The 24,251-nt window shown below is 34.6% G+C and overlaps 1 protein-coding gene across 3 annotated transcripts in view; it reads right to left on the reverse strand.

Moving 5' to 3' along the window:
- The window catches only part of CCSER1 (coiled-coil serine-rich protein 1), a 1,491,930-nt gene that overhangs the window by 631,003 nt on the left and 836,676 nt on the right, over window positions 1-24,251 (reverse strand). The window contains exon 10 of one of the 3 annotated variants that reach the window (XM_010860146.1): window positions 13,365-14,457. The exons of the other annotated variants lie outside the window; for them this stretch is intronic. Coding sequence (XP_010858448.1) covers window positions 14,395-14,457 — 63 coding nt within the window. The 3' untranslated portion in view covers window positions 13,365-14,394. Of the gene's footprint in view, window positions 1-13,364; window positions 14,458-24,251 lie in introns of those variants that run through there. 3 annotated transcript variants of the gene reach the window in all.

Genomic DNA, 24,251 nt, shown 5'->3' on the forward strand with positions numbered 1-24,251 from the left:
TTTTCATACTGTTCATGGGGTTCTCAAGGGAAGAATACTGAAGTGGTTTGCCATTCCCTTCTCCAGTGGACCACATTCTGTCAGACCTCTCCACCATGACCCATCTGTCTTGGGTGGCCCCACACGACGTGGCTTAGTTTTACTGAGTTAGACAAAGCTGTGGTCCATGTGATCAGATGGCTAGTTTTCTGTGATTATGGTTTATTAGATGCTAATAAAATACTCGGAGAAGGTGATGTCACCCCACTCCAGTACTCTTGCCTGGAAAATCCCATGGACGGAGGAGCCTGGTAGGCTGCAGTCCATGGGGTAGCTAAGAGTCGGACAAGACTGAGCGACTTCACTTTCACTTTTCACTTTCATGCATTGGAGAAGGAAATGGCAACCCACTCCAGTGTTCTTGCCTGGAGAATCCCAGGGACGGGGGAGCCTGGTGAGCTGCCGTCTCTGGGGTTGCACATAGTCAGACACGACTGAAGCGATTTAGCAGCAGCAGCAGAAGCAGAGTCATTTGACTATGACTGGAAAAGTTCACGTTCAGTATCGTAAGCATCAGGTTCATGGACATCTTTGCCACAAGCGTTTTTGCTGCAAACATTTTCACCACATAACTAATTGGCTACAAGGCAATTGTGCCATTAAAAAAAAGATAAACAATGAAACAGGTAGATTAAAAAGGACATAATGAAACATGAGAAAAGACTGACAGAATTACACAGACTTTATTGTGAAATACAAGATCTCTGAATGCATTTAAAATGTGTATAGGTTCATGTCAATGCTATGCAAATAACATTTCATTTTGTGGGCTCCACCTGAGCAGTTTGTCTTCCAAGTCTTTTGTTCACAGTATATAATAGTATTTTTTTTTTTGCTTAACTGATTTGTCTCTTCATTTGGCATCACACTTCTTTTTCACCAATATTTATTCCTTCATTTGGAGAGGTATCAACTTCCAAACACTAGGATGTATATTTGTATCTGAGTTTTGTACTGCATTGTGAAAACCTCTACACTGTTATTTGTTCTTTGTCACATGTCATCGATGAATGTTCCAAACTTCTATGGGAAATGTGGCTGCAACTCTGCATGTAGTGTGTTTTTAAATATGAAACCAATGATGTTCCAGCCTGGCGGAGCAGAGACTAGAACCTGCCCCATGACTTGAGGGTGCAGCAAAATGCGCCCTTGTGATTGTCCTAAAAGTATGCTGAAAGGACATTCTTGGGGCAGGACATGCTCTCTGCTCCTGCTTCACTGCCTAACCCTGCATCCGTCTCCATGAAAACAAAACAAGTTATTCCTTATCAACAGCAAAGCCTGCGCTAATCAAACTCCCTAGTATCACTATTCCCTAAAGATCTCATGTGACTTCTGCCAACAAAAACGAGGGCTCAAATGAGTCATTTTGTCTTCCTGCCATGGAGAGCAGGAGGGCCCTCTGACTCCGTTCTTGTCAACTTATATGTGATTGTCTTTTCATTACCCTCTCACCCCCCGTTTTAGGTTTTCTCACCCGCTGTGCTGGACGCAGCAAACTCTTGGGACAAATCATCAGTTCAGTTCAGTTCAGTCGCTCAGTTGTGTCCGACTCTTTGCAACCCCATGAGTCGCAGCACGCCAGGCTTCCCTGTCCATCACTAACTCCCGGAGTCTACCCAAACCTATGTCCATCGAGTCAGTGATGCCATCCAGCCATCTCATTCTCTGTAATCCCCTTCTCCTGCTGCTCCCAATCCTTCCCAGCATCAGGGTCTTTTCCAATGAGTCAACTCTTCGCATGAGGTGGCCAAAATATTGGAGTTTCAGCTTCAACATCAGTCCTTTCAATGAACACCCAGGACTGATCTCATTTAGGATGGACTGGTTGGATCTCCTTGCAGTCCAAGGGACTTTCAAGAGTCTTCTCCAGTACCACAGTTCAAAAGCATCAATTCTTCAGCACTTAGCTTTCTTTATAGTCCAACTCTCACATCCATACATGACTACTGGAAAAACCATAGCCTTGACTACATGGACCTTTGTTGGCAAAGTAATGTCTCTGCTTTTAAATATGCTATCTAGGTTGGTCATAACTTTCAAATAATCATCATCTATCAACTCAATAAAACCATCAACAATGTCACTAACTAGAAGAAATGTTCATGCATTTTAAACCCAACTGTCAGATCAAAAAGTGTCAACCAGTTATTTATCTTTCAAAACAAAGATGTCAAAGCAAAAGTACCTAGAACCAGAAATATTAGCTTCAACATTAGAGCTCATGTATAATATTTACCTCAATATTGCCTCCTTAGAAAATCTAACTTCTACTTGCAATAATAAAAAACAGAGGAAAACATTTAAAAGCATTGAGAATAAAAATTACAACCAATCATTCTCAACAAAAGTCTTCAAACGTGTCTATCATTTGAATAGATTTCAAAGTCTATTTCTCTTTGAGCGACATGCCAAGAGTTAATCAAATATGAATTTTTATATCATGTCTTCAATATTATTCACTTTATATATATATATATATTTATTATTATTATTATTATACTGGACTTTTAACAAACCTTGTGAACCTTATGGCAGAATACATTGCCAGTAGATTTTATGAAAATTAACACAGAACACCACTTTACCCACACTTTCAGTACTCTTCTTTATCGTGAAATATTAAAACAAAAGGAAGAAAAATATGTTTTTTTCTCTACTTTCTAAAATATTCTCTACTGAAAACATGGTTATGCCCTTCGCAGCATTCTCTTCCCTTTCAGCCAAACAATTATCTTTTGAATGAAATTCCTCAACAGTTATTGAGCACTTCTATCAAAAGTAAGTTTTATTATCTCTTCCTGGGCAAGAGTGCTAAGAGAATCAACTATGGGTTAAGGGCATACTGTTGTTTTCTTCTATACTAAGTTAAGTAAACAAATCCAGAATCATTGAGAAACGTGATGTTAGTTCATTAACCCTTTGATGTGAAGTGTGAGCTATTAGGATTCATGATGTCCATATTCCTGATAAGTAACAGTCAGGAACTTATTAGTAAGATGAAACTTATAATTATTAATCTCTATCAATCCTGAGTGAAATTTCAAGTTCTAAGTTTCCTGTAATACTGCTTACACAAGTGCCTATTCTGGATACCTAGAAGACATCCAATAAGTGATTACTCGATCAAAGATAATGATTTGTGACGAACAATGCTAAACATATCTGTGAAACTTGGAAATATAACATATAGTTCAGAAAGCTGTGGTACATATACACAATGGAGTATTACTCAGCCATTAAAAAGAATACATTTGAATCAGTTCTAATGAGATGGATGAAACTGGAGCCTATTATACAGAGTGAAGTAAGCCAGAAAGAAAAACATCAATACAGTATACTAACGCATATATATGGAATTTAGAAAGATGGTAACAATAACCCTGTATACAAGAAAGCAAAAGAGACACTGATGTATAAAACAGTCTTTTGGACTCTGTGGGAGAGGGAGAGGGTGGGATGATTTGGGAGAATGGCATTGAAACATGTATAATATCATGTATGAAACGAGTCGCCAGTCCAGGTTCGATGCACGATACTGGATGCTTGGGGCTGGTGCACTGGGACAACCTAGAGAGATGGTATGGGAGGGAGGAGGGAGGAGGGTTCAGGATGGGGAACATGTGTATACGTGCGGTGGATTCATGTTGATATATGGCAAAACCAATACAATACTGTAAAGTTAAAAAATAAAATAAAAAAGAAATTAAAAAAAAAGAAAAGAAATGGATAGACCAATTACTTATACACGTAAAATTCCTAAAAAACAACCCTAAAAAAAGAATGTAGGGCAGGTAAGCACCAGAGTAACATGTCAGCTCTGTTTCAACTGCATGGTAAAATAAATATAGACTCCACAGTGCAATCACATTGTTTTCAAGAGCACCCTGGAGTCAGCTAAAAGTGGTTATCTTCATAACTAAGATAACCTAGCTATGCAGGTGGAAACCTTGCTGTTTTTAATCATCATGTATGCTTGCTAAAGGGCTATGAATATGCCTCCTGGATGGGCAGTTCTGCAAAAGCCTGTACAGAAAGATAAGATGACTTCCACCCCACCTTTCAGAATTAGATGGTTAGCGCTGTGCTTATTCAATATGTTTTCCTTTTGTAAGAGTTTCTACATTTGATTAGTAGGCGATATTAGAATGCAGCACCGTAAATCACTCTTCTTCGTTTATTTGGGTCTTTACCTGCAGATGTAGTTGGTAATAAAAATACATTTCAGTCTCCATCAAGTTTAGTTAGTTTCAGGGGGAAAAAAAATTAAATTTTTAAGACCTCAGCGTGATAGTTCAGAGGCAATATGATAAAATGAAATTTAAACTCATTCATTCTCTAAAGCATTAAACCTTAATAGAACAATCAAAATTTATCAAAGCTGCCTACTATCTTTTTCACTTTCCTTTCTCTTTTGATTAAAATATAATTTTTACTGTGATCTTAGAAAATAGTTGGGTCAGAGAGTTGGTATTAACTAACTGTGATTCTTTCTGCACACCTCTCTTGCAATCTGTTTTGCAATGAAATGAAAGTACCACTGCCTTTTTTGCACCTTTCAGATAGAGATAATCACTCTAACACTGTACCTGGTTGAGGTGTGTGATGTGATAACATGTTTGGTCTCACCAGACTAACTTGGGGGACACTTAGCACTTATTGTGACATCACTCAGGTCTTCCCTAAATCTCCATGGTTTCATCTGTAGAGTAGGGATAATGACAAGGCCTACTGAATGAGATAAAAAGACCATACAGGGGATAATAGTTATTTTTACTTTGTATGCCCAGAATCTACACAAGTACTTGGCATATAACAGATTCTCAAAAATATTTTGTCAAATGAATGACATGATATTTTTTAACTGTATTTTAATGATTTGTTTTCCTGAATATATCACACGAGAATGATCACACCCTACCTTTTTATGTTTACCACTTTGTGTTCTGTTTTTTTGTTATAATTTAGCAATCTAATAATATGATATTCTTTCAAGATAATATTTACTACTATTTATTAATACCAACTTATGTGTTTTGTGTTATCCAGTCATATTTTATGATTGTTTTCTTACTAAAGTTGAAGTAACTTTTATATATTTGATCAAACTGAAAGGATTAAACTGGGTTCCTATGGACCATGGCTGCCCACGTGAATGGATACCAAATGTGCCTGTTTCATAGAGCAATAAATAAAAGCAAGCAGAATATAGTGAAAAACACTAAGAGTGCCTGTGTTTGAAACTCAAAGGTACTTAAATATGTTAGCATCTATTCTCTTCCTATATATATAAATCTATAAGATAATCCTAAAAATCAATTAAGTGATAGATCTAATTATGCTGAACTACATTCTATTTCTAAAAGTACCATATTTCAGACATTTTTGCTATCATAATTATAAAACATTATGATCATACTTTTATATTCCGATAGTCTATACTCATCTATGATTCTTTGGTATATATGTAGTATTAAACATATATGCATATTACCCCAGGGCCCAGCATATTGTAAGTGGAAGTGCAAGTGAAGTTGCTCAGTCATGTCCAACTCTTTGCAACCCCATGAACTGTAACCTACCAGGCTCCTCCATCCATGGAATTTTCCAGGCAAGAATAATGGAGTGGGTTGCCATTTCCTTCTCCAGAAGATCTTCCTGACCCAAGGATTGAACCCGGGTCTCCTGCATTGTAGGCAGATGCTTTACCGTCTGAGCCACAGGGAAGTCCCAGCACATTGTAAGCACCTAGTAAATATTCTCTAAACAAATGAAAGTAATGTGAATCCATGCAAATCATGATTTCCTATTTTATTTGACAAATCAAACTTATGCTCAACCTATTACTTTGAATATTTTACCTACTTCTATTTTTTTCTATTAAAATTAAATACAAAGTGAAGACCAGACTTGAGAATTTCCTGAGCAAACAAAACCATTCAGGCCATCTAAGCAAAACTATATCTATTTTATTTCATGAACATATGCAAAATTTAACTTAGGTTATTTCTTGTAAATTACTCTGACAATCCTAAATCATCTTCCTAAAAACTTTGAGATAATCACTTTAAACAAATCTCCTGCCATCAGGAAGCACCCATTATAATGACTAATCATTATAAAAGTTAAACAACTTCCTCACTTTCCCTTTTAATTCATTTTGTGACATCATGCCCCTGAGCTCTGAGCTTTAGATTAGTCTTAGAATTTGAACACACTCAGCTTGCAAAGTGTTCTTATGTGTACAATAAACTCTTGCTAATTACTCCTTGTTGACTTGGTGATTTCACTTTGCTATTTACAGATTTCTGACAGTTTCTGGTGTCAGAAGTTATGATTCAGAAAAGACCCCCAATTACCTCAAGGCTAGTGAGTAATCAGGTTCTAATGCTTTCTTGTTGACCCTGGAGTTTGAGGTTAAGTCCTCTGCTCTCTTTGCATTCTGAGCTCTGACTTTATTGTGCGGATCTGTAGTTTGTTTACTAAGGTGTCAACTATAAATTGGGACTTGCCAAGAGCATTGCCAATGACTGAACAACAAGAGCATTTGCCATCTGCCTCTGTGGAGACTGAATCCTGTGCCGCTGCAGCTGTTGACCTTCAACACCCCCTGAGGAAGTTCAAGGTGGAGTGAGGCACTCTGTGCTCCAGGGAATATGGTGGCGCAGGTCTTAGATAGTTAGATGTTTTTAGCAACAAATTTTATGGTCTCAATTCTTGCATCTCCTCATATCTAGAAAAGCACTAAATCCCTTTATGGTGATGTCAGATCCTCATGACCAGCAGAAAACCTTTTGTAAAATAACTGCTTAATGGTACTGAACTCTGCCTACATATTGACCTTCCTCCCACTGCCTCTTTGGAGCAGTGTCTCAGAGCTGAGGTGCTGTCTCCCAGGCTGCAGTCCTCATTTTGCCCCAAATAAAACTTAACTCACAACTCTCTAGTTGTGCCTCATTTTTTAGTTGACAGAGGCTTCTTGGTAATTCATCCCATTCTCTTCAAAAGGCAGGAAACGCGAATCTCTGTGTTTTGGAACAGCTGTTAAGAAACAGGATCCTTCATAGTTAAGATGTCTTAGGGAATTTAAAAGTAAAGACAGGTTCTAAGTAGTCTAAAACATTTTCCACTTCTGTTAAAAAAAAAAAACAAAAACCCTCCTGGTGTGTTATATATATATATACTCACTATGGACCAGCAGCTTTTGCCTATTTGGAAAATGAATAATTTTGGATAATTTTGAATTGTAGGGGCCACTTTTGGGAATGATTAACTTAGAATAGATAACCTATCTTAAGGGAAAATCTAGGAAAGCAGCCTTCACACTTCTCAGAGACAACAGAATGCATTGTTTGATTGGCATTCAGAAGCTTCTAAAAGACAAACTGTCTCCAAAACATAGCTTCTCTAAAAGGACTTTTAAAGCATACAAATAAAATAATCTTTAAAAAAAAAAGGGTTGCCACTTCCTCCTCCAGGGGATCTTCCTGACCCAGGGATCAAACTTGCCTCTCTTGCATGGCAGGCAGATTCTTTATTGCTGAGTCACCTGGGAAGCCCAAATTGTGTATACGTACACAGTTTGTGTATATGTACACAATTGTGTATATGCATATAATTTGTGTATATGTACACAATTTGTGTACATCTACACAAGCCCAAATTGTGTACATGTACACAATTGTGTATATGTGTGTGTGTACACACACATCCACACACACATATATAAATATGGCATTTTAAAAAATATATATATTTAATACATATATATTTAATAGTCTATATTTAATAGACTTAAAGAAAAAAGTATTTCTAGGAATTAAATATTCCTAAAATTCCCAGAAATATAGAAACTAACCAGATGATTTTCAAGTTCACATAATCTGGTATAGTCTTTGATAAACTGAGGTTAGTGTAAGATTGTTGGATTAATGAAAGCAGGTATGTCTTCAGAGATGTCAATATTAAATGTAATGCAAACAAACAGCCTCTCCTACCAGGCTTTACTAGTCATATAAGCTCATGCTATATCAATGTTATAAAGCTTGTCAACAAAATATTATAACTTAAAAGGTGGTTAGCTACTTGATGTCTAATCTAAGCATAATTGTTAAAAAAACACATAACTTAAATAGATATGAATAAGTTTATGTTATATTAAGTAATGATTAAAGAGCATTCATTATATATTTAAATCATTTCCAAATAAGATAATAACTGAACCCTGACATATTAATTACTACATAGGTTATTCACTTTTGTTTTTTACTTTTAACAGAGAGACCAGATATTTGAGTCTACATTTAAACATGTCTTTTCCATATTAAAAATTATATATGAAAAATATGTCTCTAAAAATTATAAAGTTTATAATTGTGTATTTATGAATTTGCTGACCTACTATAGAATGCTATATGACAATTCACAATTGTCAATTATATATATGACAATTCACAAATGCCTGCTTCCTCATTTTCATTGGCACGTAAAGGTTACTAACCCTTAAAATTTATAATCAATACTTAAAATTATTAAAAACAATAAGAGCAAAGGAAAGTAACTTTGCATTATAATGTACGGGAAGAAAATCTGATGAGTATATAAGAAATATAGAATGTGCTGTTGTAAAAATAAAAAATTAATTTCGTCTAAAAAATGAGTGTCTATACTGGAATAAGAAAGGAAAAATAATAAGATAAAAACTAGATGGATATAGAAAGTTGCAGAAGGTTTGTGGAAAATAAATCTTATATTGTGTGGTCAAAGCTGGTTAAAATTGAGTAGATTTATTTATAAGGCTTAAAAAAATGAGTTCAATAATATATCAAAACAAAACTAGAGTTTAATTTTAACTCTGTATTTTTTTCTTTATTTTATTGCTGTGCTCTTAAGATTATACAGTTTATTTTTTTTTTTTTTAAGATTTAATATAATCCACTTTGGTAACAAAGATCTTGGTCTTATGAAATTGTTTCTGTGGTTAGTGTTTTCTTCATCAGGTCTCAGATTACTAAGACCTAAGTCAGTTCAATATTAGAAGGCTAAAGTGTTTTTTGTTCTGTGTGTATGTTACATGTGTGTGTGTTTACAATCATGTAACGTTCTGTACTTGCCTCTGAAATGATTTAATTGCCACTTTGGTTCAATAAACTAAGTTTTTGCTTCACAATGACTGATGCTATTTAATCAGTATTTGATATCTTGTTCAGCTGTTTAGTCGTGTCCGACTCTATGTGACCCCATGGACTGCAGTACGCCAGGTTTCCCTGTCTTTCACCATCTCCCTGAGCTTGCTTAAACCCGTGTCCATTGAGTCGGTGATGCCATCCAACCATCTCATCCTCTGTCATCCCTTATCCTCCCACCTTCAATTTTTCCCAGCATCAGGGTCTTTTCCAATGAGTCAGTTCTTCACAACAGGTGGCCACAGTGTTGGAGCTTCAGTTTCAGCATCAGTCCTTCGAATAAATATTCAGGACGTATTTCCTTTAGGATTAACTGGTTTGATCTCCTTGCAGTCCAAGGGACTCTCAAGAGTCTTCTCCAACACCACAGTTCAAAAGCATCAATTCTTCAGCACTCAACCTTCTTTAAAGTTAAACTCTCACATCCATACATGACTACTGGAAAAACCATAGCCTTGACTAGACGGACCTTTGTTGGTAGGGTGATGTCTCTGTTTTTTTAATATTGTCTAGGTTTGTCATAGATTTTCTTCCAAGGAGCAAGCATCTTTTAATTTCATGGTTGAGTCACCATCTACAGTGATTTTGGAGCCCAAGAAAATAAAGTCTATCACTGTTTCTATTGTTTCCCCATCTATTTGTCATAAAGTGACCAGACTGAATGCCATGATCCTTGTTTTTTGAATATTGAGTTTAAAGTCAGCTTTTTCTCTCTCCTCTTTCTCCTTAATCAAAAGGCTCTTTAGTTCATATTTGCTTTCTGCCATAAGGGTGGTATCATGTGCATTTCTTAAGTTATTGATATTTCTCTCTGCAGTCTTGATTCCAGCTTGCGCTTCATCCAGCCTAGCATTTTGTATGATGTACTCTGCATATAAGTTAAATAAGCAGGGTGACAATACACAGCCTTGACATACTCCTTTTCCTATTTGGAACCAGTCCATTGTTCCTTGTCTGGTCCTAACTGTTGCTTCTTGACCTGCATACAGGTTCCTCAGGAGGCAGATGAGGTAGTCTGGTATTCCCATCTCTTTAAGAATTTTCCACAGTTTGTTGTGGTCCACACAGCAAAGACTTTAGCATAGTCAATAAGCAAAAGTAGATATTTTTCTGGAATTCCCTTGCTTTTTCTATAATCCAACAGATGTTGGCAGTTTGATCTCTGGTTCCTCTGCCTTTTCTAAATTCAGTTTGCACATCTGGAAGTACTTGGTTCACGTACTATTGAAGCCTAGCTTGGAGAATTTTGAGCATTACTTTGCTAGTGTGTGAGATGAGTACAGTTGTTCAGTAGTTTGAACATTCTTTGGCATTGCCTTTCTTTGGGCTTTGAATGAACACTACCTTTCCCAGCCCTGTAGCCACTGCAGAGTTTTCTAAATTTGCTAACCATTTTTAATAAATTTCCTCAAGTCCAATTTTGAATGCACTCTTTTGGATTTCAAAATAACTGAGAATTTCCAGAGGGTACCTGGAAGATCTCAAAAGACTTATGTTCTCTCCTTATTAAAAAAATAAAAATAAAAAGGATGTTAATTTATTTAGCCTTATTGGATATTTTAAATTGCATGAGAAAGATTGTCAAATAAAAAGTAACATTTAAACTTCTTAGATTATATCTACATGAATATATATATATTATTATGTGTTCTAGAAAGTATGTGAAATTATTTTTTAAAAATCTGATATGTACTAGTATGATCAGTCATAATTTTAGCTTTTTTACAATTTTGTATGTCAACAAAAAATTGCTTTTTAATTGTTTTGGTGAAATATTATCAGACCTTTAACTGTGACTGATTTTAAGTTTTTTGTCACCCAAACACAGTGATTGTTTTACCTTTGATTTTCTCCAAAAGTATTTGCAGTCAACTACAAGCCTGGAAAGTCCCATGGATGGAGGAGCCTGGTAGGCTGCAGTCCATGGGGTCGAAAAGAGTCAGAGGCGACTGAGTGAATTCACTTTCACTTTTCACTTTCATGCATTGGAGAAGGAAATGGCAACCCACTCCAGTGTTCTTGCCTGGAGAATCCCAGGGACGGGGGAGCCTGGTGGGCTTCCCTCTATGGGGTTGCATGGAGTCAGACACGACTGAAGCGACTTAGCAGCAGAAGCAGCACAAGCGTAACTGTATACAAAAATATCAATAACCTCAGATATGCAGACGACACCATCCTTATGGCAAAAAAGTGAAGAACTAAAGAGCCTCTTGATGAAAATGAAAGAGGAGAGTGAAAAAGCATATCATAATAGTAATTACCGTTGCTCCCAAGAGCATTGAGATGATTTCTTATAGAAAGTGTGATTATATGTAAGAAATTAAGATATGATCAAACAACATTTAGACAGTCCTGTATGAATACATAGGCACAAAATAAAATCATGAAAAACATTCTGTTGTTAAGACATTCCTGCCTCTAGCATGAAGTTAAATATGGAAAAATATATTTTATTTTTTAAATAAATAAATGCTTAAAACAATATAAAATTTAGGTAATTATGAAAAATAATAATTTTGAAAACTTTAGTAAGGAAGATTTTGTGTATGCCATAATAAAAATCACATGTGTTTCATAACAGATACCTACTTTAGAGTCTTCATTAAAAAATCATTTAAAACACAGCTATATGTCTTAAATGTAACCATGAATAATGTTACTTATATTTAAAAATACTATAAATAAGAACATTTAACGTGCATGTATTTCAGGGCATGAAAAATTAAATTTTCAAAATGATTTGATATAAATAAAACGTGTTAATAATTGTTAAAACATCTAGCAAAACTGTCCATGGTTTTTCTTCTAAGCACTTCTTTATATGTGAATGATTAATTCAAACATTATAAAATTAATTCCTTAGCTCATGTATTATATATTTCAGACAGATATTCATATAGAAAAATCTTTATCATCACCATTATGCCTAGTGTGTAATGCAGATTTAAGGTAAACACAACCTTTAACAGTACACAATGTATGTATAATATACAAGTATGCATATGCAATCCAAGTACAATTTGTATTGAGTTTTGCAATCATGCAATCCACCAGCATCTGAAATCAGGAAGACAAAACAAAATCCTGACTTTTGGATCTGGAACACCTACAATGCAATCCAAAGCTTTAATGTTTGTTAGAAATATTAGAGGAACTTGAGAAAGTCACTCAACTTCTTTAAATTCCACTTTCCTTATTTGGAAAGTGAATTTAATTAAGCTTGTTTATCTCTTATTTTTAGTTAATTATTATCAAAGTATTTCAGACAAATATGCAGGCATAATATAGCACAACACTTCTTTCATCAGTAAATATTGATGTTACACTGTATTTGTCAGATATATTTTTACACCTCATGCTGCTTTCTTTGAGAAACAATCTCAGTTTTGTTATACCTTAGAATACAGTGCAGTGATTTTAATGATTTTTATACATTTTTCTAAAAAAAAAAAGGTCCATTAATTCCTATTTTTAATTCATGTTTAATGTAATCAAGGAAATAAACATTTTAATAGTTAAGTGATCAAGCTACATAACAAACATTGCTGGAAAGTCTGAATATATTTCACCATGAAAGCAAAATGATTAGCTGATGAACATGTTCACTGATGTATATTCAGCCCAGTTCCATTAAAAAATAATTAAATAAAGGGAAAAAGAAAGGTTTCCAAGGAAGCAGCCTGAAATGCTTTACTGGTATTAAAGAGCAATCATAAAATAGTAGCTTTTCAGGTAGGTGGTTTTTTTGCCTATATTGACAGTTTCTGCTACATTGCTTTTGAGGGAAAAAGTACCTTTCTTTATTGACTTAATCTACTTGCTAATACATTTATTGTTTTCTTTTGAACCCTAGTCAAAATATCTTTAATGGAATTTTTTTTTCTTCAAAATGATATTGACCATTCAAGCTGATAAAAATCTTTATCAGAGGAGTGCTTTATTGTAGGTAATGGAATTGATTACATTATCTACACCTAAGGGTTTCAAATATAAAGTAAGACAATAAGTAGCAACAGATAAGAACAGAAGAATAAACTCTAGAAAGCTGTTAGAGGAACAAAATCACTGTTGTATCCTGAATCATAAAAACATGTATTTTATGTTTTTAAAAGAGCAAAGTCAACAAGGACACATAAACTGTTTTCAAGTGAATAAATATATTTAGTTTTATTTTAATACCATGGTTTAAACCCAACTTTTGATCGTGCATATTATATTTTACAATAAGAAATTTCATAGCATAGTTCTAAATGTTACCACCATTAACTATGATTATTTCACTTCCTGTTTAAAAAAAATATAGAATTCAGTAAAACCTGCTTTGTTCTCCTTAGCCCTATGGCTCTTCTGTTGCCCTGCACTACGAGACTGAGACATTTCTGGGTTCGGTCACTTATCCTTTCAATAAACTACAACATGCAAGAGTGCCTTGTTGCTACCCGGACATTTGATAGTTAAAGTGAGGTATTATAGAAAGGTGATAAACAAGGACACACAGAAATCAGGCAGTATGCCAAGACCAGGAGACAGGGTTTTTTATTTTTTTAATAAGACATTCAACAAACTTCTCCTCAATATGAGGTCAATGGCCAATAAACTTTCTTCACTTGCTTAGAGATATAAATTTTTTTTACTATCTACAGAGAGAATAAGACTCTTCACGATTTACTTCATTTGAAGACATATATTTTCATCTTTTGATCTCAATGCAAGGGAAAAATAGAGGCAATTTAGTTCTTCAGTAAGAACTGTTATGCAATGATGGGCCAAATTAGAATCACTGCTTTCAAATTTATCTAATATACATAGAATATACTGAAATTAAACAAAGACTATAACCAGAGACACAAATGACATGGATGAGAAGTTTAAACAAAAAATATGTACTGCCAAGTGGAATATTATATTTAGAACAGCTGTATATAGAGAAATTTAAAATTAAAAGTCTATTTTTGTTTTAAAAATACAGCAGGTAGGAATGTTAGTTTAAACTAATCCACTAATTCTTTATGCAATTGTGTACAAATGCAAAAAGTGTGAAATACTTGGAATGGAAACATTTCTGTATTATATACTCTGAGAAATAGCTAATGCAGGAAATAATGGAAAACTGATTTGATATTTAGCATATCAGATTTCTGATACATTTATTATCAAATAATGATGTAAGCTAGGTTGAAATATTATGTACTGGTTTAAATAAACCTTCAGTGCATGTAGGATTCCACAGGGCCTTGAAAAGAAGAAAACAAAAATAAATAAATGAATGACATCAAATTAATAAAATGAAATAAACACATACTTTAACATGAATGTTTAAAATGTTTAAACACAAATTAAAAAAACAACAACAACAACACACAGACCAACATAAATCTATTCTAGGTGAAAACTGTTATTAAAACTCATTAAATATATTTATATTAGTAATGTTTCCAAGCTTCCAACTTCCAATTAAATACTTTACAACCAAACACAAGGTGAAAGAGTGAGGGCCAGTTAGCAAAATTTTATTCCCTTGGTTTTATAAGTGGAGTGAAAAAGTAACAGTTTTACTCAACTCTTCATATAGTCTTCATTTCCAGAAAATTAAATAATTAATAGGTAAGTCTATATGGCTCTCCTGATATTTTTATAGATCATCTTGAACACAAAGCTCCAAAAGAATTTTCAACCTACCACAATTATTATTACTTTAATGTATTCTTTATTGCAATTTTAAGTGACAGGAAATTAAAACATTTCAAAATTTTCACCTTTAAAAAAAGGAACTCCATTGTTCAGACATTGTGTATAAAAAGAAATAAAGGGTCTAAGAAGTCTAGAATATGGCAGCTGCTCCTAAGGAATGCAAAATTCAGTTGGAGAGACAGAAATGATATTGAAAAGATTAGCCATACTACAAGATAATAAGTTCCATATCAATACACAGGAGATATATACATAAATATATAGAGCATATAACAATATCTAGTACTGACAGCTACAGGTTAGGGTTTCAGGACCAGTAACTGTGGAAAGTATTCTATGGAAAGAGAGATCACTCCAGATCAAGGGTAGAGGATTGAAGTTGGGTTTAAAAAGAGACACATTATAGAGGAGGGGCATTTTAAACAAAACAGTTAAAAACAAAACAAACCAAAAACACTAAACAAGGGAGACAAGAACTAGCAACTTGTGTTGGAGCAGCTTAGTGGAATAAAATGTTTGTTTGGGAACAGTTAGAGCTAAAATTGCTTAAGTAGGAAAGAGTGTAATTTTAGCAGCTAGAATGCTGGTTTGAGTAATTTGGATTTTATCTTTTAAGCCTTAGTCAGTCATTAAGAGTTTTAAAGTAGAAATACAACATACTGCAAGGTACATGTTTGTGATTATTTCTTTTAGATTTATCTGTGATGTATATATAGATTAGAATAAGTAGAGACTTGAAGTAGGAAGTCAAGACCAAAACCAATGGAAATCCACCCTAAAGCAGCAATCAGTACTGGAAAGTGACTGTTCTTTATGATCCAATTTGTCATGTCAAGATGTTCTGGTTTTGTGAACAGTTGATCACTCAGGTTACAGCTCAGAGGCAACATCCTCAGGTCTTGCCTGATGAGTCTTCTCTCACAGTGAAGGCACAAGTGCTCCTACTTCACTGGACTCATCACTTAATCTCACCTGTCTGCTTATTTACATCATGGTCGTTTATCACCAAGTGAAACTCTGTCTCTTCATTTCTAGGTTATTTCCTGTCCTTATCCACAAAATGACAAGTTTATGAAGAAATAAAACTTGTGTATTCCTTGTTCACTGCTACCGAGAGAGTCAATTCCTAGGCAGATTGTTAAGAAGTCCAGGGTCCCCAAAGAGGAAAAAGGGCTCTGGGGCCCTCAAAGTGGAGACAGGAGTCTGGAATTCTCAAGGAAGAGGAAAGGGCAAACTTTTTTTTTGTCTACATTCTTTGCTGCTAAGTCGCTTCAGTCGTGTCCGACTTTGTGCAACCCCATAGACGGCAGCCCACTAGGCTCCTCTGTCCCTGGGATTCTCCAGGCAAGAATGCTGGAGTGGGTTGCCACTTCCTTCTCCTACATTTCTTAGTCTTATTCAATTACACAACTCAGTTTAAACTCTGTACTAGGGATTACACAACAACAGTGTATCCTGCTTGAGGACAGTTTCTCCTTCCTGAAAACCTTCTGACTAATCCTGATATTTCAGAATGTATATTATGGGAGTGGGTCTGGTAGGATCTTTCTATTGTTAAATTCTAATCTTGTTATCCTAAAATGTAAATTGTGGGAGTTGTTGCTGCTGCTGCTGCTAAGTCACTTCAGTCATGTCCGACTCTGTGTGACCCCAGAGACGGCAGCCCACCAGGCTCCTCTGTCCATGGGATTCTCCAGGCAAGAACACTGGAGTGGGTTGCCATTTCCTCCTCCAATGCATGAAAGTGAAAAGTCAAATTGAAGTCACTCAGTCGTGTCCGACTCCTAGCGACCCCATGGACTGCAGCCTACCAGGCTCCTCTGTCCATGGGATTTTCTAGGCGAGAGTACTGGAGTGGGGTGCCATTGCCTTCTCCAAATTGTGGGAGTGGGTCTGGTAAAACTTGCACAAACTTGAGACGTTCTTTTGATTCATTGTACTAACTAATTAAAAAGTATATAACTCCATTGCTAACACTAGCAAGGGGGCATTCTTTCTGCCCCCTTCTGATGTCTATATCAGAAGCTTTCTCTATCTTTTTTATACTTTAATAAAACTTCATTACACAAAAGCTCTGAACAATCAAGCCTTGTCTCTGGCCCCGGATTGAATTCTTCTCCTCCATAGGGCAAGGATCCTGGCATCTTTCGTGGTTAAACAACAACAACCTTTCACTATAATCTCAGTGCCGGGATACCTTTTTTACTTTTATTTTTTAAATGATTATATAAATGAAAAAGGGTATACTCTCTTGAAGGTGGAAGTAAACTCAAGGCTTTGCTTGTATGTTCTACAGATAAGCATTTATGTATTTGCCAACCAAACATGTTATTTAAAAAAAAAACACAAAAATTCTCCAGAATCATTTAGGCTAACATTTAAACGGATATTCAGTGTTTGGTATCTGTTCCCCAAATGGTAGTTGAATGAATGTAAAAAGAAAAAATATATTTTATAAATGTTAAAAATCTAGAATCTATATCCCAGTGTATTTTGTGACTCCTATCATTCATGTTTTTAATAAAGCTCTAACACAGATTCACCTTTTAATATTCTAAAATGGAGAACATATAATAGATTAAATATGTTCAGTGAGATAGATGTCATAAAGTATATGATCCTAGCTTTTGCTTCTATAAGTAGTTTATAATATTCTAATATTTGTCATGTGATGAGGACAAAAAACCTCAATAACTCTCAGTCCTCTTTAGCTAGCAGAGCATGAGGTGAGGGCAGGAAATTACCAGGAATATTAAAGCTCAACTAATGAAAATAAACGGTTCCCCTTAACTTGACTGTAGAGACAACAGTAATTTTAAAAAATACAGTACTTTTTCATGATTAACCACTCTGGGGATACTGCAACAGCTTTACAGCCTCATTGTTTCACTTATTAATGTAAGTCTAGAGATTATTCCCTATCAGAACATTGATGTTTCCTCTTTTTTGGCAAGCACTGGGTAGGGAGGCTTCCCAGCCCTCCATTTTGTGAATGAGCCATCACTAAACACCTTCCTGTTGATGGATATTTTCTGTTGTTTTCATCTTTAACTAGAAGATCTTATAAAAAGCTATTTCGTATATAGCAAAACATATGTACTATGTCAAGTTCTAGAAACAGTATTGATAGATGGAGAATAAAATCAGGTACATCTTTGTTAAGATTTTTCAAAATCTCTCTCAAGAGGGAATTATAATATATGACAATGCTATTCTTTAAAGTGTAAATAATTGAGAAAAGTAAAATGGATATTTAAAAGATTACATGATTGAATAATATCTAGTCATCTAAACTATAAAGTAAAAGTTATTAATATCACAGTACAATAATACCCATGCTAAAATATGTAAACATGGTATGTTTATGTACATATATTTACAGATATACTCTGGATTCAGTGTCTGCATGTTTATTTTAACATGATAAAAAATCAAAATATAGGGGGAAAAAACCTTTAAAAGAGTAGAAAATAATACATACACTTGGAGCAAGTAATGTTTGTCTTAAGGCCCAATAATGACTCATTACTGATGTGCCCTTAAAGAAGAAAATTTAATCCTTCTTGACTAGAGTTTGTAGCAACTTTCTCACAAATTAAAAATAACTAAATAGCATTTCTGGAGCAATACAAAGTGTTTCTTATAATCTCAAAATTTGAAAAACATTGTATTTCTAATTCTAGTCTCATCTTAGACTGAAAAAATGACTAATTCATCAATTTTTATGTTATACTTTTCCAATGTAAGAAAATACTGAACCTATTTATATTTCTTTTTGAAAATTACACTGTATTAGACTAAAGCTTAAAAAAGTTTTCCTGTAATTTGATGGATTAAATCCAAATCTGTAAATCCACTTATAAGTACAAAGCTCATAAAATAATAACAACCCTGAAGTAATTCTGAGATGTGAAGAACTATGACTCTTTAAGTACTCTGAATTGCAAATTACATTCCTTTTCATATAAATTTTCTCTACTGTAATTCAGCTATATATGTTTAAAATTCTAATCATCATCTTAAAAATGTGGCATCATGCAAGGGTGTAATTTTCTGATAGTCTTGGTATAGAGCATGAGGTTAATGTTACATGTGGCTCTCTTTTAGAAAATTTTCTGTAATGCATTATTCTGAAAATTCTAATTCCTTTGCCTATTTGGTATGAAGCCAAACATTTGTGGAAGTTATTTTTTCTTTAGTTCTCTACAGTTATTTATAAATTATTAAAACACTATACATCCTTATTTTGAAACAATAATACATGACTTAGCGACTGAACAACAAAAAAATCCAACATTTTAATGTTTTTCCCTCAAAATTATTACTGTTTCTTTTACTGGCAGAAGATATAAGCTAGTGAAGGTGAACAGAACTTATCCTGAAATATGTCTCTTTAGTATAAAAACTGCACTGAATTACGAAAATGAGATTTTTAAGAAACTACAGACACAGAAGAAGCTTTGAAAACTGAGTAAAGTTAGCCTTTCATAAGAAACATTTACATTATAAGGGAACTCTCCATTTTTAAGACTGCCTCACTCTATACCAGAAAGAAGATGTTGACTACTCTAGAAACTCTTACCAATGGAGAGGGCACTGACTTAAATCTTTATAACAACCATAACCTTGCTGACTGTGTTGTTCCCAGTTACCTCCCTTAACTTGCCTCCCCACTGCTGCACCTTTCTTTCATCTCTAGCTGGCAATGGTATTTATAGTGTTGACTTGGCTGTTTTAGGGAGTTAACTCAGTTTCTTTGTATATCTTACATGTAAACAGAAAATATACATGTTATTAAATTTTGCTTTTCTCCTGTTAATGTCTTTTATGATGGGATCACTCAGTCAAGAACCTAGACAGATAGAGGGAAAATTATTTTTCTACCCCTACAGTTTGAGATCCACAGTGGGACCTGCTGAAGCACCATAGTTCCTCTGGAGTCTGCTAAGGGAATCTGGAAAACGGGCAGAAGCTAGCCAAGCGTAATATTTCTTACCAAAGGCAGGTTTCCTGGGTCTGTCTCCCTATAGACAGATACAGATGCCTTTTGGGATGCCTCTAGCATCTATGGTCAAGCCATAAAAAGCCTATTGATTTGAGATGCTATTGTGATTAATGTGTCATGCGAGTGTATGTTCAAGCGAGTGTATGCTCCTCGATTCTTTGTCTCGTCACAACAAAGATTTGGAGCGACGGACATTAAAGCCCTCGGCACGTCACAGCTCTCGGGTCTTGGACAAATTGTGTTATAGCTCTTAGGCAAATCAGTGTTACAGCTCTATTTTATTTAGAAGATAGCAGGAGAGAGAGTGAAAAAGAGAGAGAGAGAGAGAGAAAGAGAGAGAGAGAGAGAGAGAAAGAGAGAGAAGCAAAGAGCACACGCACGTGGGAGAGAGAGTCTGAGAGAAAGCACTTTGGCTCCTCCTTTTATATGTTTTTTCCTCTACCTGGGCCTGCCCTATGCAAATTGGGCTTAGCCAGGAGTGCTGTTTGTTCTGCCTGAAGTCTTCACTCTGGTCCTTGGACCTTCCTTTGACCTTCCTTGTCTTTTAGCCACCGCCATTTTGGACTCCTTTTCCCTATTCTACCTACCTAACAAATGTAAGATCCTACTTGTCAATAACCAGATGATGAATCCTGTGAACTGGAAAAACTTCTATATTTGAAGAAAAAATTAGAGAGCTCTCATTCTAACAATTTTCTTTTTGGTACCTATGGAAAGACCAAATTGAAAAGAGGACACTAAGAATTAAACTAGCCTGCCTTACAGATTCCTCTAACAAGATAAAATCACAAAGCCTCATTTATCATGCCTTTCAGCAGAAACTATCACATTTAGAGAACAGTTATAAAGATTAGTGGACATTCACATTCACAGAAACCCTGATTGGTAGCTAAAGGGTGTTCTTCCCATCCATGATTACACTGTATTTATCAGATAAGCCAGAAGTCCTCGGGAAAATCCCCTCACAGAAGAAACAGATGACCAGATTTTCTCTCAGGCCCTCTTACAAACTGATCAAGAAACATCAGCTAGAGGCTAATATTCAGGTACTGACCGAAACAAAAGTAGAGCCTTTCTCTTCAAAAGGTTAATTGATCTAAGGTTGAATTGTACACTCGGGAGAAAAAAAAGTAACATGATAAGGCCTTTGCTGAATGCTCTATATACATTTTTCAGAAAGGCATACTGCACTAAACCATAAAGCTCTTGGATTTTTCCATTTTAGTTGGAAATCCTCTACCTGATATAAACTGAAAATAATCTAGTTGGATGGGAAGCTCAGTCCCTTGACATATAATTTAGGCTACAACTAAATTCTTTGAGGAATTAGAAACAACTTTGCCTTTCAAATCTTTGCAAAACCAGAGCTGCAGCTCTAGAAACGATTGGAAGTCCACCTTTTCTTTTTTTTAACCCCCTCCCCCTTAAAGTCCTCTATTCATCTCAAAATGCTTTCAAAAGGTTGGTTCTGTGTGCTTAGTTGAGTCCGACCCTGCGACCCCATGGACTGTAACCCACCAGGCTCCTCTGTCCAGGAGGATTCTTCAGGCAAGAATACTGGAGCAAGTTGCCATGCCCTCCTCCAGGGGATCTTCCCAACCCAGGGACTGAACCCAGGTCTCCCTCATTGCAGGTGGATCTATTACCATCTGAGCCACCAGGGAAACCCAACACTTTAGAAAAATAAGGAAAGCTTAAATAGTAATTATCTCAGGCCTCTGATAACAGGCAAATATAACCCCATTTTGGAGAAAATTTGGATATTTTCTCTGTGTCTTTGAAATGTAAATTTAAAAATTTACCAAATCTTAAACTTTTTCTATTCCACCTTCTCTAGAACCTAAGAACCACTCTTTGAAATGCTAACTTTAGGGAGATGCTTCTTATCAGAAATAGAAAAAAAGGAGCTATTTTTAAAATGGGCAAATGAAAAATTCCAAGTCTCTACAAATTCTAGGGTGGGGGGAAAAAAAAAACAAAACTAAAACAAGAACAACAAAGACGACAATAACAAAAACAAAATTGCAAACATCTTAATGGACAAACTTCCAGAAACATAATTTGGATCCATCTGATCTCAAAAACTAGTCAAGTACTAGTAATACACCTGACTCATAGCTAAATTTTTTAAATGAAAGCTATAAGATCTATATTTGTGTCTGTATGTTTATAGATGTCTATATATGCATGTTGTAGATGTGTGATATTTTTCTACCTCCAGATGTCACTGCCAAAATTATTTTGTAAAAGACCTCTAATTGACTTCAAATAAGTGCTTTATGAATTAAGTAATCCTGAAACTTTCAGAAATACAGTAATCCAATTTAAAAAATTCACAGAATATTGAATAATCACCAGTAAATAAAAGCTATCTGAAGTTTATTGGTTTAATTAAAAGACATAACTTCAGTGTTAACAACATTAAATATAATGCAGACATGTAACACTCATTCTATCTGGGTTTACTAGTCAAAGAAGTTCATACTATCTCTGTTACAAAATTTATAGGTAAAACAAACAGCTTAGGATGATGGCTGACTTTGTTTAATGTCACACAAAGTTTTCAAAAGTAATTGAAACATAACTGTTGAGAACAAGTGATTTAAGTAGGATAAGAGTTTTTAGTTGAGCTTTTCAGCAATAATTATACATTACTGTATGTCTACTTAAGTAGTTTCGCAAATCCTTTTGGTAATTTCCGTCCTTAGAGTTTTGCTGAGTAAAGTGATAGAATCTTATTGAATACATAAATTATTTCCAAATAAGACATAATATTAAACAATTATTACTGAATACAGGCTTATCTACTTTTGACTTCCTATGATAGAGGAACTTATTATATTTGGGTTTGTTAGTGAATATTTCTTGTGTTACATTCAAAGACTTTACTATTAAAAAGATGACAAACCTCTGGAAATTATAAAATTTATTAATAATTAATTTGCCAAGGTAAAGAATGCTGTAGTAATATACACCAATCTGCCTACCAATGCAGGAAATGCACGTTTGATCCCTGGGCTGGAAAGATTCCCTGGAGAGAGAAATGGCAACCCACTCCAGTATTCTTGCCCGGGAAATCCCATGGACAGAGGAACCTAGCAGGCTCCATCGCAAACAGTCAGAAGTGACTCAGTGACTAAAACAAAAAGTAACATACAGTCTATAATTGCTTACTTCTTAATGTTTACTATAAAGTTCATAAGAGTTAAGAATTCTAATTAATGTGATTAAAACTACTAGAAACAGTAAAGGAAATAGGTGTATGCAAGGGAAATAATATCTGTTCTTGGCTTAAAAAAAAGTATGAGGTATAAATTCCTAGAAATATGATATGTATTTCTATATATTTTAGGTTCAATCTGAAATTCTTTATGGAAGTTACTGAAAGTTAATGCTTTTAGGGAGTCAATGTGACTACTACCTTTGAAAAACAGTTAAATATTAATTCATACAAAATATGACATAATTAGATCACAAATATACCCAGCCAATATTTTTCTATTTCCAATTTAATCATATTAAAATTTGAATAGTGATTTAAAACATATTAGTGTATAATTTAATTCTTATTATATACATGCAAAAGTTTAAAAATTTGCATCTAATCCTATGCTGTATAATAAAAATAGTAAATAAATGTAGGTTCTTTTTTAAAGTTATGTCATGTAAGTATTTGTGTGTATGTATGCGTTTAGGTATATATACAGCTTTACTGATGGGCTTCTCTGGTGGCTTCGATGGTAGATAATCTGCCTGCAATGCAAGGCATTGGGTTGGGAAATGGGAATCAATTCCTGGGTTGGGAAGGTCCCCTGGAGAAGGTAATGGCTACCCACTCCAGTGTTCTTGCCTGAGAACAGTAGAGGAGCCTGGTGGACTACAGTCCATGGGTCACAAAGAGTCAAGACACCACTGAGTGACTAACACTTTATATATTTATCTGTATAATATTTTTATACTTACATTGCAAGGATATGTGTATATATATATAAAGAATAAATTTCATTTTACAGATTTTCTTACTTGTAGACCACATTAAAGGAAACGATTCCTTTCTCTAGAAATCAGTAAATATAAACACTCAAAGATTTACATTGAACAAGTACTTGAGTAAACTTAGAACTTAATACAAATTCTGATTAGCAACAATTCCATAATCATGATAAATAGACACTGAGAGATGTCTTTAGTATATACATTTTGTTTTCTTCCTTCAGAAGGGACTCTCTTTTATGCAATGACATTTAGCATACTGGAAAATACTAAAATGACTTCTAGAATTTTCTAAGGAACTATCTGAAATTTTGAAATTAGATTTCCTACAGAGATGG

Source organism: Bison bison, unplaced genomic scaffold (assembly GCF_000754665.1).
Source record: "Bison bison bison isolate TAMUID 2011002044 unplaced genomic scaffold, Bison_UMD1.0 scf7180017864464, whole genome shotgun sequence".
Lineage (NCBI taxonomy): Eukaryota > Metazoa > Chordata > Mammalia > Artiodactyla > Bovidae > Bison > Bison bison.